Here is a 20,072-nt window from a genome sequence, read left to right on the forward strand (position 1 = left end):
AATGTTTGTCCAAAAAAATGACTGTAATGGTCCAGACACCTGAGCCCATCAAGAGCTGTATCACAGGTCCCCAATTCAGAGACTGTGACAGGAGGGTTTGGAGATTGTTCCCAAATAGTCTCTAGCTGATTCAAAACACAGTGGCCAGAATAATAACTATGAGGTTTGAGCAGTCTTGGCTTCTCTTCACTATCAATTCATTTAAGGGCAGATTTTAAAAGTCTACTAATCTATGCACAGTATTTCTCATTCTTACCTACCATCTCTTTTACAACCTTACCATCCTACCCCATAGCTCCAATCTCAAAATGCCAGTCTTCTTGTTATTCCTATTGTTAAGAAATCAGCTGATCAAAAACACACTTTTTAAAATATGTTTTAACTAGTTAACTGTTGTTTTGATTGTTGTTGTGCTTTTATTTTTATTACTTAATCAATAGTTTTGTATTGGTTATATCCTTGTACTTTGCTGTTGCCCAACACAGCAACATGGAGCATTTTCACATATTTGTATGAAAGGAGAAGAAGAGGAAGAGGAGTTGAAAAACACCTGATGAGGACATGAAGTAATCAAAGAAAGTATAACTTTACTTTTCGATGCTGAAAAAAAGTCACCAGAGGCAAAGAGGCAGGAGGGATGTGGAAAAAGAAGAGAGACAGCAGTTCCATAGTAGTTTTTTGGACACGCCAAAGGAACAGTCTCCTGAGGAAGGAACAGTCTGCTCTGTCCTTTCTTGAAGAGTGCATCTGTATTGTTTGACTAGTCCAATTTGTTGTTAATGTGGACTCCAAGGTATTTGTAGGAGTCCACAATGTCTACTTCGTCTACAAGGATGGAGACAGGGACTGGGGTCTTCCTGCTCCTCCTAAAGTCCAGCTGACCCTGTGACATGTCTTGCAGGACAGCACTGTCTGGCATAGACACCAGTTTCCAAGAGGGGAGGGCGCTCAATAATTACATGCTTCATAATGTCCATATCGTTTAGTCACTGTAGGAGCCATTGATCTTAGGATGCCCATGGATAAAACCATACAATCACCATGTCAGCTGCCAGAGGAGCAGCACAGAGTTAAAGTTCCCAGTGCTTATCTACCAAACAACAACATGGCAACAATCCACATACAGAATCTCGCCAGAGTCCCCAACTAGCCTTTCGCCAGAGTCCCCAGTCCTGCATCCTTGGTGACTGTTCCACCACGCTGAAAGAATCAGTCTGCAGAGCCCCAGTTTCCAGAACCTCAGTGCAATGACAAGGCCTTCCCCGCAGAGTTTTGGACTTTGTGTTTTTCCCGCTGAGTATCTGAGTTTGGACTTTGTTGTTTTGACACTGAGTGGTGGAGATTCGTGTGCTTGTCTGTCCACACCAAGTGGCAGGTTAGTTACTATTGAGACTATTTTTTTATGTGCCTGAAGTGTTCCAGGGAGAAAATAAAAAACTTGTCTGTCCAGCAATTGGGTCCCACGCTTTCTCCTTCACCACTGCACATCGTAACTTCCTGTATGTCTCTCTTTGGCAAGACCAGAGAAGAAGGCCATGAGCAAATACATAACTGGCAGTGAGGCTTTCTCCAACGTCACCATTTCCTACTGGAGTGGGCTTCATTTAGGTAGAAAAGAAGGATAGATCTCTTAGTCTTGGTGTGGCTATGGAAACAGAAAGTGGTGAAAGTGAGGCCTCATGCACCAGAATAGGGGCTGTATTGTCACAACGGGCATCCACTGCCCATAAATATCACTGTTGGCATTTTGTCACATAAAAAATCCCTGGGGAGTGGAATTAAGATATACGGAACTGGGAACTGTTAGCAATCAATCAGGCCTTGGAAGAGTGGCAGCACTGGCTGGAGGAGGCAGAACTGGTTGCAGCAACATCTGAATGTTTTAGGGATTCAGTGCAAGAGTTTCCTTTACTATTAACTAAGTGCATGTAGTTCTTTTAATAGTTTGCTTGTAGGACACTATAATCTTGCTACACATCAGAAGCCCCAGTATGACAGGCAACAGCCCACAAGACAAGTTTATTTACATTTGTGTACAACCAATTCAACCAGGTGGTTCAGGTTTTTTGAAATCTGTTCATTTGGTTTTTCTTAATTGGAATTCCAAGCAAACAGGCAGTTGGCAGTGGCAGTAGTTCTGGTAGTCACAGAAACTGGACCCAGGTGAGAGGCCAGACTGACTGTTGCTCTTAACACAAAGTACATATCCTTAAGTTTTGCCTGCAGTGATAATATTGTATTTCTGTCTTGGAGGTCCCACTTCTGCAAGGCTAACAGTAATAGTCTCGTGTGTGGCCACTTGGCCAAGGCAGCATTCATGGCATAATAGTTATCACAGCTGTAGTTGTAGTTGCACTCCCTTCCCTCCATATCGTGCCCTGTATAAGTAAAAACATATCTGTGCTTTGCTGTTCCCCAACACAGAACAACACTGAACATTGTCTCATGTATTCATTACATGATAATAAGGGAAGAGGTGTCTGAATGTATGACACATTCTAAGGAGAAGGATCCATTTGCAGAGAGCACACAAGATTTAGCCAGGAGTTATTTAAGAACAGGGAGAAGCAAGCACGGGAGACACACCGGGGCGAAGGTGTAATAAAAAAACTCAAAGTTTAGTCACTCCTCAAAAAAAGTCACTAGAGGTAAAGAGGGAGGAGGGATGTGGAAAAAGAAGAGAGACAACAACAGTTCCAGTATATGACAGAGTTTCTGGCAGAGAGCTGTCAGAGCTCAGCAGCTTCTCCTCTTTCTCTGATGATGGAGGAAACTGAACTCTGCTTTCCACAACTCAACTCCTCCTGCAGCAGAGTTGTGCGTCCTTATGCTTTAACCATTGTGACTTATGTTATACTGTCCTTTATCTCTCTGCTCACTGTGTTTCTCAACCTGCTGGTCATCATCTCCATCTCACACTTCAAGTATTCACCTATTTTATCAGTTTATAAGAAAAATTGTCATGTTTGTAACTAATGTTTTAATTTTATGTCTTATATGTTTTATCTGCTGAAATGATCATTTATATTGTGAATAATGATAAATATATTGCTGTCTTTCCTCTCCAGGCAGCTGCACAGCACCACCAATTTCCTCATCCTCTCTCTGGCTGTGTCAGATTTCCTCATAGGGTTTCTCTTATTGTTTCAAATTTTGCTCATAGATGGCTGTTGGTACCTTGGTGATGTTATGTGTACTGTGTATCAGTATCTAGACTACATTTTGACCACTACCTCAATAGGGGCCATGGTGCTCATATCCATTGATCGTTATGTGGCTATTTGTGACCCTCTGCATTACTCGACCAAAGTCACTCAAAAAAGAGTTCAGGTCTGTATTTGGCTGTGTTGGATATTAGCAGGACTCTGTAGTGCTATATTGATGAATGATAACCTGGCACACCCAGGTAAGTATAATTCTTGCTCTGGAGAATGTGTTTTTGTTATTGATTACATTGCTGGACGTGTTGATATGTTTTTGTCCTTCATTGGTCCTGTCACTGTCATCATAGTTCTGTATATGAGAGTATTTGTGGTGGCTGTGTCTCAGGCTCGTGCCATGAGGTCCCACATTAAGGCTGTCACAGTCCAGGGTTCAGTGAAGGCTCATGCTAAAAAATCTGAAATGAAAGCAGCCAGGACACTTGGTGTTGTTATTCTTGTCTTTCTTATGTGTCTCTGCCCATATTTTTCTCTCTCAATTTCAAGTCAAGACACACTGCTCAGTACTTCAGCTTCTGCTCTTGTGATCTGTTTGTTTTATTTAAACTCATGTCTAAATCCTGTAATCTATGCCCTTTTTTACCCCTGGTTCACAAAATCTATTAAACTGATTGTCACACTGAAGATACTGCAGCCTGGCTCATGTGACACAAATGTACTGTAGAGTGTCGAACCACAGACATGAAATCTTAAGACACTTTGTAGGCAACAAACAGAGACTAACTAACTAACTGAAATGTGACATTTGCTCATGTTTTTATTTCAGAACACAAGATAATTGTGATGGTACTGAAAGTAGTATGTATAATAATAATAATAATAATAATAAAAGAAGTTATGAGTAAAAAATGTAATTATTACTATTCTATTAATATGAATGTTCTATTTCACTGTTGCAAAAACAAACATCAGCATCAAAATGTTTAAAGACCCTGGAAGAGGGCAAAGGGTTTCTTTTTTCTGTGCATGTAGTTCAGTTTGTAGTTAGAAAGGTGGGACACAGTCTTCTTGTAATAAATCATCAGCAGCACCACTATTACAGGCACCAGCCGGTAAGTGGGAGGTCTCACCTCACTGAGGAGCAGCAAGGATGGGCACTCAAAACAGCAGCAACAAGTCTTTTGCATGTAAGGTCAGAAATACAAATAACTGCTGGAAACATATAGTGAAAGTCCATCACAGGCAGAGTAATGTTTTTGTCAGCCGACCTTTGCCCAGGTATGGTATGTGTGCTAGCAGCCTGAAATATAGAGGAAACTAAATCATATGAATAGTGATTTCTGATTAAAAATAACCATTTCCAGTGGGATGGCATGGTGCATTCATAAATTCTAATTGCATTTGTTTTTTTACATTTTGGTAGATAAGAGAAAATTAAATGTAGATAAGAGAAATGTGTTCTGTCATTAATTTTATCTTATGACCTTTTTACATCTTTTCATATCACACCATTATTTATTGCACCAAATTCTGAAAAATGGTATGATAATAAATATCAATAAGTGTCATTATTGACAAATAGTATCAGTATCAATATTGCAATCAGTAAAATCCCCAACAGGTGTGCTGAGACTCAGAAATGCATAGAAAGAATACTGTCTAAAAAAGTGATACCCCAGTACTAATCCCAGTTATAATCCTGTTGGTTTACCTGAATATGAATGGTAAGTCAAAATACACATGATATATTTTATTCAGCCTTGAACTTTGTCTCTCTCTTCAATCTCTACAAGGTAGTCTGTAAGTATTTTATGAAGTGAAACCAAGAGGAAAGTTTTCAAAAAATGTATCTTCTTGGCAGGAAAATAAACTGCTTCACAGGTGTGTCAGACATGATGTTTGTCCTGTGGGATGCCAGTTGACAGTCCAGAAAAAAATCAATCTGACCACCAAAATCTAATCAGGTCACATTTAAGTGCAGAGGTCTGAAAATGTTGAGCAGCCCCATTACAAATGTGAATTTGCATTTGAGAGTTCATTGGGGCAAATACACAGGCACTACTCTACAGAGCAGTGAAAAAAGTGATAGTCAAATTAGCCATTCTTCACTGTATTTTTGACACGTTTGCCAGCGTGTGTGTGGCATACATCAAGGAAACTCTACAGTGAGGGAGTCCATTGGCTCTGTTATGCCACAGGGAGGCATTTAAAATCTCAGTTGGATTCAGGTGTGCTGATATTCAGACATACATAGTAAGGAAATAGACCCAGGTGTGCTGAAACTCAGACATGCATAATAAGGAATGGAGACACAGGTGTGCTGGGACTAAGACATGCATAATAAGGAATGGAGACACAGGTGTGCTGGGACTAAGACATGCATAATAAGGAATGGAGACACAGGTGTGCTGAGACTAAGACATGCATAATAAGGAATGGAGACACAGGTGTGCTGGGACTAAGACATTCATAATAAGGAATGGAGACACAGGTGTGCTGAGACTAAGACATTCATAATAAGGAATGGAGACACAGGTGTGCTGAGACTAAGACATGCATAGTAAGGAATGAGACCCCAAGTGTGCTGAGACTCACAAATGCATAATAAGGAATGAGACTCAGACACGTGTAGTAGGAAAATAGACCCAGGCATGCTGAGACTCAGACATGCATAAGCAGTGAGACACAGGTGTGCTGAGACTCAGAAATGCATAATAAGGAATGAGGCACAGGTGTGCTGAGACTTAGACATGCATAGTAAAGAATGGTCAGAGACAAAGCATATGACAATAGCACTGTCTAGAAACATGACACCCCAGTACTAACCTCATTATAATCAAGTTGGTTTACCTGAATAACTAAAAATACACAGACATGATATTTGTCCTGAGGGACTCTGATTCTTAATAACAGTCCAGAAGAAATCAAGCTGACCACTGCTGACCAGTGTTCAGCAGCCCTATTTGATTCTGATCTATAGGGTTGCAGGACATAAACCGCTCATTACAAATATGAATTTGCATTTGAGAGTTTAGTGGGGCTAATACTACTCTACAGAGTAGTGATATAGTCAAATTAGCCATTCTTCACAGTATTTTTAACAAGCTGATAATTGTGTGTGCATGTTTGACAGAGGAAACTCAGTCCACTGGCTCTGTTATGTTATATAAAACCTGAATTGGATTCACGTGTCCCCTCAGATGAATGTGTCACTGTAAATGAATACGAAGTTGTTCTGAGTCATCAGCGTTATCCTACAATGAACCATTTCTATCCTGATGAGAGGTGTTTCTTTCACAATAACAATCCCACACCAACCACAAGTGGTTACTGAATGAATGTGACTCATTCACTATGGCCTTCAGGGTCACCAGATCACATGCAGTTGAACACTTATTGGCACTTTTGGACAGATGTATCATAAAAACAACAAATGGAAAATCTTTTGGAAGAATGGTGTTAATCCCTCCTGTAGAATTCAGAGAATTCAATGACAAGGTGCACTAAAACTCTGCATTGGGTAGCCAACATCTTTTTAAGGCAGCTGAAGTTGGTTTTTTCTTTAATTTATTGTCTCCAAATACATTTTATTTATTGCTGTTTTTTTACAGAATGTTCATAACTTTTATACTTACTATTTTTTTTTATGTTTTTGTAAGAAAACTGCCACTGAGTATAATTTAAAACAACATGAGGAAATCGGAAATAACTGGAGAAAAGATGAGGAGGTTGGTGGGGAACTGTGAAGCTGCTTGGAGCCAAAGTCCTGCAATATACTTATAATAATTTCCAATATTAGTTATTATACAGATAAAAACATATACAATGGAACACCCACAAAAAAAAAATACTATATGACAATATTGCTCTTCACTCAGAGCTTGGGGTCATCAAATATTTTCCTCTTTACCACAAACTGTTCACATTTTGTTATTGTCTAACATTTTAATTATTTAACATTTTAATAAATAAATGAAAGCATTGTTCATGTTGTTTTAGCTCACGTGTATGATCTGTATGTGAAAGTGTTTATACAAATGTTACATGTTCTCGGTTCAGAATTCTACATTTTTCCCCAGTTGTCTATTACCGTTTCTAAAAATGTGTCTCTTATGGTAAAAGTTCATCTCAGACAACACTACTCTCTACATTACATTGACCTCACAGGAGTCAGGCTGCAGTATTTTAAGTGAAACAATGACTTTAATTGATTTTCTAAACCAGGGATAAAATAAGGCATAGATCAGAGGGTTTAGACAGGCGTTAAAAGAGTACAAAGATATCACAAAGGCAGCAGATGAAGAATTCATCAAATCATCTTTGCTTGAAAGAGAGACGCAATAAAATGGGCAAAAACACATTAGAAACACAGTTACAACAACACCAAGAGTCCTGGCTGCTTTGAGTTCAGATTTTTTAGCAGTTACTTTCCTTGAACCCTGGACTGTGACAGTTGTAATGTGAGACCTCATGGCACGAGCCTGAGACACAGCCACCACAAATACTCTCATATACAGAACCACAATAACAGTAATGGGAAGAAGGAAGGAAAAAATAACATCTACAATTCCAGCAATGTAATTAATGACAACAATACACTCTCCAAAACAGGAGTTATACCTGCCTGGTTGTATGAGGTTTTCCATCAGAATCAGACTCTGAAAGATCACAGAACATGACCAACACAAACAAACACAGACCTTAGCTCTTTTTTGAGTGACTTTGGTGGAGTAATGCATAGGGTCACAAATAGCCACATAACGGTCAATGGATATGAGCACCATGGTTCCCACTGAGGTAGAAGCAATAATGTAGTCTATATACTGACCAAGAGAACACATGACGTCACCGAGGTACCAGCAGCCTTCTACGAGCATCATTTGAATCAACATGAGGAGCCCAACGAAGAAATCTGAGACAGCCAGAGAGAGGACGAGGAGGTTGGTGGGGGAGTGAAGCTGCCTGGAGAAAAAGAACCAGCAATGTATTTATCATTATTTATAATAACACTTAACATTCAGATAAAATCAGATAAAGCAAGGACTAAAAACTTCAAAATATTGGGAAAAAATGACTTTCTTCACAGTATGAATCAGGTAATTGCTATTGCCCTTATCATAAACTATTACATTGCTATTACTATTTGATGATTTAAAAAAATAATGAACTATTTGGGTACTTGAAATAGGAGACAGAAATGATGACCAACAGATTGAGAGACACAGTGAGCAGAGAAATGCAGGACAGTATAATATAAGTCAGCATAGTATCAAACTGGGAACTTTTCGTCTTCACACAGGAGGAGTTGAGGAGCTGTGGAAAGCAGAGTTCAGTTTCCTCCAAGGTCTCCATCACCAGAAAGAGGAGAAGCTGCTGAGCTCTGGCAGCAAAATCTGCCTCATGCACCTGATTTATCTCTTTCCTTAACTCTACCTCCTCCTTGATTACTTCCTGCTTCTGAAGAGTGCAGATGCTTTTCTGCTTGCTCCTGCTTCTGTCTGCTTCTTCCAGCTTTTATTCCTTTTCATTAAATTTTTTTACCCAATGATTTTACGATACACTTTTAACATTATTCAACATTATTGAATTTTAATGAGGATTTTAATTTTCTTTTTAACAACTAATCTGGCCTATTGAGTGACTACAGTATGGATCGTTTATATTTCAACACATCTGGAAAAGAAAACACATTGTGCCAAAACTGCTGGATATATCTTCAGGAAATCAATGTGTTACAAATGAATATTCTTGCTCTGGAATCTGAAAAAGGACTTCATGACACGCTTTTGTTCAGACCCAGTGGTAAGAAGCCAAAACCTACTATCAATAATAAGTGTTATGTTGATCAAAACGCTACTCTGAACCTGGACGATACAGTGTCTTTCCCAAAACTTTCAAAAGTGGGAATTGATCAAAATGAAGCCACCTGGCATAAACGTGGTGCCAAGCCAAAGCGTCACAGAATTAGAAAGAAGAATGGTGGCACCCCAGGAGCACATGTAGCATCAACAAACATACAGCTCAGTAACAGGTTTCAACCACTGTCTGAACCAAATCTTATTGAGCAAGAAATGTCTGCTGTGCCTGAAAACCATAAAAGCAATAACTTTAAAAACAGGAGCCATGGAGCCAGTCAGAGAAACAGAGACATAGAATCTGTGACAAATGTGAAGGACAGAGATATCCTGCTGCTTGGAGATGGTGCTATCAATGACATAAACAACAGAAGAATTATTACATGCACCTACCCAAGTGCCATGGTCACTGATATAGCAGCTCTCCTCCCGCAGGTCATCTCAAAACACCAAAGTCAAACAGGTGATCCTGCATGTGGGTGCAGTGGACACCAGAAAGGGAGAATCAGAAGTTTTAAAACAGGACTTCTCTAAATTATTAGAGAACATTGACAAACTGAAAATCCAGTCATTTGTCAGTGGACCTCTCCCAAACATCGACAGGAGGATTCAAAAATTCAGTCGGCTGCTTGCATTGAACACATGGCTGTCCAAGACCTGTGAGATAAGAGGAGTGCAGCTCATTGATAATTTCAACTTGTCTTTGCAGCGTGACGACCTGTTCAAGGGAAAGGGCCCATGCCTGAGCAGGAGTGGAGTGAGATGGCTAACGGATAACCTCCTCCACTCTCTGAGGCACCAGACTGGGTCTGGACGGCTAACGGATAACCTCCTCCACTCTCTGAGGCACCAGACTGGGTCTGGACGGCTAACGGATAACCTCCTCCACTCTCTGAGGCACCAGACTGGGTCTGGACGGCCATCTGAACAGCCAAAGGCTCCTCTGAGAGAAGAAAAGAGTGAAGAAAGCACTCATACCTCACCAGCAATGGGCCCCTCATCAGTCAAGGATCCCCCCTCGACAGCACTCCATTGGTGCCCCTTCCAATGCCGTGGGCACCCCCAGCTGCATCCACATCCTCTGCAGACTCATCATTGTCCATTCCATCCCCAGCCTCACCAATGGGATTTCCAAATCATTTAGAAACCTTGGTGAAATCAGGAATTAAAATGGTGCCTCTTACTCCTAACCTAGCAAGGTCACAGGTATTATTGCCAGTGAATTCATCCGCCCAGCAAACACCACCCCCTTTGCCACCGAGGAGCATGACCTCTGTCTCTCAATCAATTAAAACTCCACCATCTCGACCACCTTGGCCACTACCTACACCTGTCTTTCCTCAGAGCACCTCTGTTAGACCACACCTACCTACTCCCAGACCAAAGACCCTGACTAGCATCTATGCTGCTATCAGCAACTAGGACACCCAGGGCCTCTGCTGTTCCAGGACATAATATACCACTTATCCATAATAAACCACTTATCGACCTGAGGCCCAGGGAGAAAACACTCTCCCCTAGTGCTATAGGTCCAGTCAGGGGGCATGTGAGCATTCACCATTGCCTCCTCTGTGAGATAAAGAAATACAGATATTGTGGATTCTTTGTATTCTTTGTAGTTGAGGAAATTCATGACTAAATCAAAGTTCCCTGGGATCACTAGGACTCAGGCACACATACAAAATCCCTGTCCAGGAGCGAAACGCCACTCGGCGAGGACAGACAATCAAAAGTCTGTATTAGTTTGACGTCCTAAATTGAGCTTTATCAGAGATTGTCATTTTAAAGTGAGACGTGTAGTGATGAATCAGATTCCCTATACTTGTATTTTCAACCCTATGCCTGAAGAAATATTTTTCCTTTAGGGGTAATTGCCCTTTTCAGCCTTTTCAGAGATGTTAAATGTCAACCTTTACTAATTACAACTATTGTGGGGTTATCTATGTCTGACTCAAGTGCCCATGTCTCCCTTTCAAAAATAGTTAAGGAAATATATATTTTTCTATGTACCACAAAATGGTCACATGTTGTTATTATCTACCATTTTAATAAATAAATGAAATTATGATTGGTCAGCTGTCAACACAGAGTTGCAGAAAACAATCACACACACAAATAAATAAGCTTCGAGTCCCTCCTTTTTGCTTGTTGTCAAATAATTACACGTATTTCAACATGTTTATTCTTCCATTGTCTACAATTTTTATATATATATATATATATATATTATAATATATATTATAATATATTATATAATAATAATATAATCTAAATACATTTTCATGAAATATCAAATAATGTTAGTAAGAATACAACCCAGACAGCACACAAGCCCTCTGTTAACCTTGGGAAAACCAGCTCAGTGTTATTTGCATCAGTGTTCATGTTGTTTTAGCTCACGTGTATGATCTGTATGTGAAAGTGTTTATACAAATGTTACATGTTCTCAGTTCAGAATTCTACATTTTTTCCCAGTTGTCTATTACCTTTTCTAAAAATGTGTCTCTTATGTTAAAATTTCATTTCAGACACCACTACTCTCTACATTACATTGGCCTCACAGGAGTCAGGCTGCAGTATTTTAAGTGAAACAATGACTTTAATTGATTTTCTAAACCAGGGATAAAATAAGGCATAGATCAGAGGGTTTAGACAGGCGTTAAAACTGAACAGAGATAATACAAAGGCAGCAGATGAAGAATTCATCAAATCATCTTTGCTTGAAAGAGAGACACAATAAAATGGGCAAAAACACATTAGAAACACAGTTACAACAACACCAAGAGTCCTGGCTGCTTTGAGTTCAGATTTTTTAGCAGTTACTTTCCTTGAACCCTGGACTGTGACAGTTGTAATGTGAGACCTCATGGCACGAGCCTGAGACACAGCCACCACAAATACTCTCATATACAGAACCACAATAGCAATAATGGGAAGAATAAAGGAAAAAATAGTATCTGCTACTCCAGCAATGTAATTAATGACAACAATACACTCTCCAAAACAGGAGTTATACCTGCCTGGTTGTATGAGGTTTTCCATCAGAATCAGACTCTGGAAGATCACAGAACATGACCAACACAAACAAACACAGACCTTAGCTCTTTTTTGAGTGACTTTGGTGGAGTAATGCATAGGGTCACAAATAGCCACATAACGGTCAATGGATATGAGCACCATGGTTCCTACTGAGACAGAAGAAATGATGTATTCTAGATACTGACCAAGAGAACACATGACGTCACCAATATACCAGCAGCCTTCTATGAGCATAATTTTACTCAACGTAAGGAGCCCCATGAAGAAATCTGAGACAGCCAGAGAGAGGACGAGGAGGTTGGTGGGGGAGTGAAGCTGCCTGGAGAAAAAGAACCAGCAATGTATTTATCATTATTTATAATATCACTTAACATTCAGATAAAATCAGATAAAGCAAGGACTAAAAACTTCAAAATATTGGGAAAAAATGACTTTCTTCACAGTATGAATCAGTTAATTGCTATTGCCCTTATCATAAACTATTACATTGCTATTACTATTTGATGATTTAAAAAAATAATGAACTATTTGGGTACTTGAAATAGGAGACAGAAATGATGACCAACAGATTGAGAGACACAGTGAGCAGAGAAATGCAGGACAGTATAATATAAGTCAGCATAGTATCAAACTGGGAACTTTTCGGCTTCACACAGGAGGAGTTGAGGAGCTGTGGAAAGCAGAGTTCAGTTTCCTCCAAGGACTCCATCACCAGAGAGAGGAGAAGCTGCTGAGCTCTGGCAGCAAAATCTGCCTCATGCACCTGATTTATCGCTTTCCTTAACTCTAACTCCTCCTTCTTTCTCAGCCGTGCTGCTGTTTTTCTCTTTTTAGAGATTTAATTACTATGCATTCTGTGCTCACCTTTCTCTGTGGTGGGGAAGAAAGTGGCCAAACTATAAAATGTAGATTGTGTCTGAGCACAAAGTAAGTACTGCAATGTACCACAGTCCAAAGTCCAAACAAAGCGGTTTTAAGACCTAGCAGGGGGCATGTGAGCATTCACCATCTCCTCAGTGAGATAAAGAAATACAGATACTGTAGATTCTCTGTATTCTTTGTAGTTGAGGAAATTCATGAATAAATCTGTTATGAGCATAGGTTTTCTTTCCTGTCGGACGTTTATTTTGATGTTCTGGTTTCCTGTGTACCCTAGTTTAGTTATGGGCAGCTTTGTTTCGTGATAATTGATAGTTTTCACCAGCGTTAATTAGTCCTCAGTTCTGTCTACATATACCCCCTGCCTTCCTTTGTTCTTTGTCATACCATTAGTTGATTAACCGTGGATGAAGAAGTGCGTTGTCTCCCAGTGCTTGTTATTTGCTTGCCTGCCTATCCTCGCCAGTGGCGTTTTGTCCCTGGACAGGAACCCTTTGTTTTCTACCACGAATGGACCCAGCGGACGGTGAGGGGAGGATGCCCGAAGAGAGAATGAGCATGGGGCTCCTTCGGCTGTTTGTCGACTGCCTGGAGTCCGCCGAGGATTACCAGTCTCCGGTACCCCATTCGCCAGCATCCCAGCCTCCAGCGTCCCAGTCGCCAGTGTCCCAGTCCCTGGTGCCCCAGTCACCAGTGTCCCAGTTCCTGGCATCACCATCTCCAGCGTCCCAGTCTCTGGCGACCCAGTCGCCAGCGTCCCCTTCTCCAGTGTCCCAGTTCCCGGCGTTCCAGCCGCCAGTGTTCCAGTCTCCAGCGTTCCAGTCTCGGGCGTCCCACTCTCTGGCGTCCCAGTCACCAGAGTTCCTCCTGGCTTCCCAGCCCAGGAGACCAGAGTCCCTTTTCGCTGCCCAGTCCAGAGAACCAGCATCCCTCCTTGCTGCCCAGCCAGCGTCCCTTCTCACTGCCCAGCAACAGTCCCTCCTTGCTGCCCAGCGTCCGGAACCTCAGTGCGCCATTCCCGCTTAGGTCCCTTCCCAGTATCAAGAACCTCAGTAAGCTGTTGTGGCCGTCCCTGCTGAGGGTTCACGCCAGATCCCAGTTCCCGCACCTCGGTGGCAGAGCGTGGGCATCCGTGCCGAGGTCCAGTCCCCTGTTCCAGTCCCCCGGAGTTACGGTAAAGGCACCCAGGCCAAACTCCAGCCAGTTCCAGTCCCTCGGTGGCGGAGCAGGGTTCTCCGTGCTGATGTCCAGCCAGTTCCGGTCCCTCGGTGGCGGAGCAGGGTTCTCCGTGCTGATGTCCAGCCAGTTCCGGTCCCTCGGCGTCGGGACGAGGGTGCTCACACTAAGGTCCAGTCACCAGTTTCTGAGCCAGAGTTAGAGCCAGAGTGCAGCGCTGTGGAGCCAGAGTCCAGTGCTGCAGAACAAGAACCAGAATCCAGCACTGCAGAGCCAGAGGCCAGCACTGTAGAGCCAGAACCAGAACCAGAGTCCACAGCTGCGGATCCAGAGGCCAGCACTGTGGAGCCAGGACCAGAACCAGAGTCTAGCATGGAGAAGCTAGACCCAAAGCTAATGTCCAGCACTGCGGAGCCAGTGTCCAGTGCTGTGGAGTCAGAGTGGCACCTATTCCTCTCTCGCCTGAGAGGCCGTCCTCCTGAATGGCGTCGGACCTACGCCTGCCTGAGAGGCCATCTTCCCAAAAGGCATCAGACCTACACCTGCCTGAGAGCCTGTCCCCCCGAACCCCCTCCCACCCACCCTGGACCTTGTGTTGGGACCTTGGGTACTGTTAGGAGCATAGGTTTTCTGTTCCTGTCGGACTTTTATTTTGATGTTCTGGTTTCCTGTGTTCCCTAGTTTAGTTATGGGCAGCTTGTTAGTTGATAGTTTTCACCAGTGTTAATTAGTCCTCAATTCTGTCTACATACACCCCCTTAACCGTGGATGAAGAAGTGCATTGCCTCCCTGTTGTCAGGATCTGTGTTTTGAGTTCCTGTTTTCTGCTTTTATTTTGTAGGTTCCTTAGGATTTGGTTTTGTTCTGTCTTGTTCCACTTTACTTTGATCCAATTAGTTGATTGTTTTCACCCATGCCTCGTTTGTGTTCTTCCCTTCTTATACCTTTGTTCAGTCACAGTTCTTGGCCAGGTCATCTGCCACATGCGGTTGTTCTGCCGATCACTGCCCAGCCACGCTGTTTTGAAGCTCCTCCAAGATAGTGATTTCAAGTTTGCTTTGCCTTTGTTTTTCACGTCTGGTTTTTCTCCTTGGTTTCTGTTCATCGACCTTCTCGTTTAAGTTAAGTTATCTGCCTAGGTTTTGTATGTGTTTTTCACCATGTCTCGTGCTTCTGTTTAGCTCCCTGGTGTTCATGTTTAGTCCCCTTTGTTCATGCCTTGTCTCCCTGGTGTTCATGTTTGCCTCATTCATGTCTTAGTCTTGTCGTGTGTCTCCTGCTTTGTCCCCTTTAGTCCGTGTGCTTGTTTCCCTGCAGTCTGGTGTGTCCCCGAGGTGTGTGTGACCCCAGACCTTTGACCCTTGTCTGTGTGGAGTCTGGTGTGTCCCCGAGGTGTGTGTGACCCCAGACCTTTGTACCCTTGTTTGTTTGTGTGAAGTCTGGTGTGTCCTCGAGGTGTGTGTGACCCCAGACCTTTGTACCCCTGTTGCTTGTTTGGAGTCTGGTGTGTCTCCGAGGTGTGTGTGACCCCAGACCTTTGACCCTTGTTTGTTTGTGTGGAGTCTGGTGTGTGTGACCCCAGACCTTTGTACCCTTGTTTATTTGTTTGGTGTTTGTTCCCCCTTGCAGTCTGGTGTGTCCCCGGTGTGTGCGTGACCCAGACGTTTGTCCCCCTTGAACTTCCACCTTCCTTGAGGTGTTTCCCGAATGTGTGTGTGTGGCTTTGACCCTCCTGTCTTGTCCCCTTGGCTCATGTTGTCTTGTCCCTCTCGCTTGTGTGCCTATGTCCCTTGGTTTCTGTGTTCATATTTTGGCTTTCTTTGAATTCTGTCTGTTTTGAATAAAGTTTCGTTTGTGCACTTGATATACTAGAGTGGGCGTAATCCTTGGTCCGACTTCAAACCCCCCAGCAGCAACCCTGACACCTGTGCTTGTTATTTGCTTGCTTGCCTGCCCGTTCCCTCCAGAGTGGCGTTTCGTCCCTGGACAGGAACCTTTTGTTTTCTTGTGCCTGAGTCCTGGATAATAATAAACATTTTATGTTCCGCATCTGGGTCCTATCTCTCCTCCTTCACCACCGTCACACCACCATTTCATAACAGAATCAGTGATAAACTGAAAAAAAGTCTGTATTAGTTTGACATCCTAAATTGAGTTTCATCAGAGGTTGTCATTTTAAAGTGAGACGTGTAGTGATGAATCAGATTCCTTATACTGGTATTTTCAACCCTATGCCTGAAGAAATATTTTCCCTTTAGGGGTAATTGCCCTTTTCAGAGATGTTAAATGTCAACCTTTACTAATTACAACTATTGTGGGGTTATCTATGTCTGACTCAAGTGCCCATATCTCCCCTTTCAAAAATACAGTTAAGGACTAATCATTCTACAAGACATACAAAGCCTAATTATATCTATATCAGAGTTGATGTGTCTCATCCAGAGGTGGACTTACACATGTGTAGCAAACATAACAATTTGTCCAAAAGCTCTTAAAACATTTCACTCAAAACTATAAATGTGAACTAAGAGGAAGAATCAGAGGATCAACAAATGCATTGGGATGTGTCAGCTGAGAACCATGAATGTTCAAAAATATGTTCCAGTCCACCGACTAAATGCTGATTTTTTTTTTTTTTTTTTTTTCCTCCACAGGTTAAGTGAAATTTTTGATCTACCGATGGCTAAAACATAAAGGAATCATTCAGGTTGTCAGGTTAAAGTATCATTGCACCTGCACTGTATTTCAGATAGGTCTATTTAGATGCCTGACAACTACTATTCTCAGTTCTCTTTTGGCTCTTTATTTTTTGTTTGGTTTTTTTGTTTTGTTTCTTCCCTTTTTCATATTCAAGCATCTGTGTAATATTTACTTTAAATTACCTTTTGTTTTTCTGTAGTCTTTCAGGTTTCATCCCATCTGTTTTTTTCTTTCCTAGTGCCCTATTTACTTTGCTGTCATCAATTTTTTTTTTTTTCAACTTTATAAAGAGACAAGACCCTATTCTTGGATGGACCTCCCTCTGTAATCTGCACTTCCTCCAACACAGGATAGTGAAGAAGAATTATTCCCCAAATCGCTGTAATTCCTTGCATTTGTTGAGTCTAATCTGAGACTGCACTTACATTAGAAATATCCATTAGGGTCACAGCTGCAGTTTCACTTCTTCATTCTGCAAGAGACAGATAAAGAAGTAATATAACAAAGTATAAGTTTAGTCACTGCTGACAAAAGTCACCAGAGACAAAGAGGGAGGAGGGATGTGGAAAAAGAAGAGAGAGCAGTTCCAGTATATGACAGAGTTTCTGGCAGAGAGCTGTCAGAGCTCAGCAGCTTCTCCTCTTTCTCTGATGATGGAGGAAACTGAACTCTGCTTTCCACAACTCAACTCCTCCTGCAGCAGAGTTTTGCGTCCTTATGCTTTAACCATATTCCTTTACATTATAGTGTGCACCATCTCTCTGCTCACTGTGTTTCTCAATGTGCTGGTCATCATCTCCATCTCACACTTCAAGTATTCACATATTTTATTTGAAATAATAAGTGTCATATTTCTAAAATGTTGTTCTGATTGTTTATAATTGCTTGAATGATATTTTATACTGTAAACACTAACAAATATATTGCTGGTCTTCCTCTCCAGGCAGCTCCACAGTCCCACCAACTTCCTCGTCCTCGCTTTGGCTGTGTCAGATTTATTTGTTGCCCCAATGATGTTGTTTCAGATTTTGCTTATAAATGGTTGTTGGCTGCTCAGTGACCTGATGTGCTCTCTGTACACTGTTCTGGACTATACAATTGGCTCTACCTCAGTAGGAACCATGGTGCTCATATCCATTGATCGATATGTGGCTATTTGTGACCCTCTGCATTATCCCACCAAAGTCACTGAAAAAAGAGTTCAGGTCTGTGTTTTGCTGTGTTGGATATTATCTGCTCTTTGTCACATAGTGATGCTGAAGGATAATCTGATCTACCCAGGCAAGTATACGTCCTGCATTGGAGAGTGTGTGATTGTACTTGATTATGTTGCTGGACGTGTTGATCTGTTTCTGTCCTTCATTGGTCCCATTACTGTTATTGTGGTTCTGTATATGAGAGTATTTGTGGTGGCTGTGTCTCAGGCTCGAGCCATGAGGTCCCAGACTGTAACTGTCACTGCCCAGGGTTCAATGGGTTTAACTGCTAAGAAATCTGAGTTGAAAGCAGCCAGGACTCTTGGTGTTGTTGTCTTCATGTTTTTAATATTTCTCTGCCCATATTTTTGCGTCACACTTACAAGCCAAGACACACTGATCAATGAATACCAAGCTGCCCCTGTGATATGGTTGTTCTATTTTAACTCCTGTCTTAATCCTATAATCTATATCTTTTTTTACCCCTGGTTCAGAAAATGTATTAAACTCATTTTTACACTTGAGATCCTGCGACCTGGCTCCTGTGACACAAACGTGTTGTGAGTGATTGTGAAGCCACTGGCCTGAAATCTTAAAATATTGATTGATTGGTTGATTGACATTTCAGTCAAATATATTTTTACACCCTTAGATAATTGAAGAAAGGCTTTTTTGACACCACACCAAGATACTGACTCTGATTAAAATGTTTATTCACATTATTGTATCTAAATGTGTCATAATACATGAAATATATCCTGTTTTTCAGTTTTCTCACATATGTTGTAATAGCTCTTTAGTCACTCTCTGTCCTGCACTTTATCATTTTTATGAAACAGAAGAGGTAAATTAACCATAAAACCTTGTTCATTAAATCTGATAAGAGTCGTCTACTTACATTTTTCTTTAATATTCCAAGGTGAGACATTTCTCCTTTGTTTATTTTTTCATGAACAGTTAAAACCTACAGTAGATGCCTGGAGCCACATATCATCAAACTGAGATCACTAATTCGATTTAAAACCTTACATTAAATCAGACACAAAAGCTGTGATCATTTGAAATGAATCAAATCTTAAAGAAGAATTTTTTATTACATTTTAAAGTTTTGCTTTTACTCCTCCTAAGTGCATGTAGTTCAGCTTGTAGTTTGCAAGTAGGACACAATCTTCTTTCAACAAAACCCATAATGGGGAGAAGCATCAAGGACATTTACTGAAAACAGCAGGAATAACAGGATTTCTGAGACTCGGGAGACCAAATAGCTCTTTTCACAGGGACATGTTGACATGTCTTTTCAGTACTTTCAGTGTCCTGGTATTGTATTTTAGTGATTGGGGTTGGACAGGCCTGAATGATTCAGATCTTTGCAGGAAACTGGCAATTACTCTCCATAATAATGGTATAACAATAAACAGAAAATAATGACTTGCCAGCTGGACTTTAATACTAACTCATGTTGATCTCCTTGCAAAGACTGACATGATTTATGTCATTTCTTCAAAGAGCCTTGTGCTTTAATCCTCTATTTTTGACTGTTGTTTAGTTTCAGCATATTTTAAGAGAATATTAAATGTAGCTACAAATACACATGTGGTGAGCAACTTTTTCAGCCCTGAGTTGTGTTTGTTGGTCCCCACTTCATGGAGCATCCTGAAGTCTCTAATAGATTTAACCTTTTCATCACCTTTACCACCTCTTCTATCTTCTCAAATATGTCATTAAATTAAGAAGATAATGTTTTAGTGAGAACCTGAGATATTTTAAAGAGGCTCTACCTGAACAATAAAGGTGGGGGAGACCAAAATAAGATTTTGAAAGATGAGACACAAAATGAGGAGCATAGTTGAAGTTAGGCCTCCTCAAACCAGACACAACCTGACTTATTAGAGACACTATTTGTATTTGCTGTGTTTGTAATTATAAACACTACTACTGACAAAAGTCACCAGAGACAAAGAGGGAGGAGGGATGTGGAAAAAGAAGAGAGACAACAGTTCCAGTATATGACAGAGTTTCTGGCAGAGAGCTGTCAGAGCTCAGCAGCTTCTCCTCTTTCTCTGATG

General features: G+C 41.3%; 3 protein-coding genes across 3 annotated transcripts; 1 reads left to right on the plus strand and 2 right to left on the minus strand.

Moving 5' to 3' along the window:
* Positions 1 to 2,763: 2,763 nt before the first annotated feature.
* On the plus strand, positions 2,764 to 3,885 carry LOC113123759 (trace amine-associated receptor 4-like). The gene is made up of 2 exons (XM_026296024.1): positions 2,764 to 2,924; positions 3,069 to 3,885. Exons 1-2 carry the CDS (start codon positions 2,764 to 2,766, stop codon positions 3,883 to 3,885), a joined length of 978 nt encoding a protein of 325 aa, XP_026151809.1.
* Positions 3,886 to 7,306: 3,421 nt separating this feature from the next.
* Positions 7,307 to 8,513, minus strand: LOC113123714 (trace amine-associated receptor 13c-like). Its single transcript, XM_026295957.1, has 2 exons — positions 8,341 to 8,513; positions 7,307 to 8,123 (listed from the first exon to the last, which is right to left on the minus strand). Exons 1-2 carry the CDS (start codon positions 8,511 to 8,513, stop codon positions 7,307 to 7,309), a joined length of 990 nt encoding a protein of 329 aa, XP_026151742.1.
* Positions 8,514 to 11,557: 3,044 nt separating this feature from the next.
* Positions 11,558 to 12,764, minus strand: LOC113123743 (trace amine-associated receptor 13c-like). The gene is made up of 2 exons (XM_026295998.1): positions 12,592 to 12,764; positions 11,558 to 12,374 (listed from the first exon to the last, which is right to left on the minus strand). Exons 1-2 carry the CDS (start codon positions 12,762 to 12,764, stop codon positions 11,558 to 11,560), a joined length of 990 nt encoding a protein of 329 aa, XP_026151783.1.
* Between the last annotated feature and the right edge of the window lie 7,308 nt (positions 12,765 to 20,072).

Source organism: Mastacembelus armatus, chromosome 21 (assembly GCF_900324485.2).
Source record: "Mastacembelus armatus chromosome 21, fMasArm1.2, whole genome shotgun sequence".
NCBI lineage: Eukaryota > Metazoa > Chordata > Actinopteri > Synbranchiformes > Mastacembelidae > Mastacembelus > Mastacembelus armatus.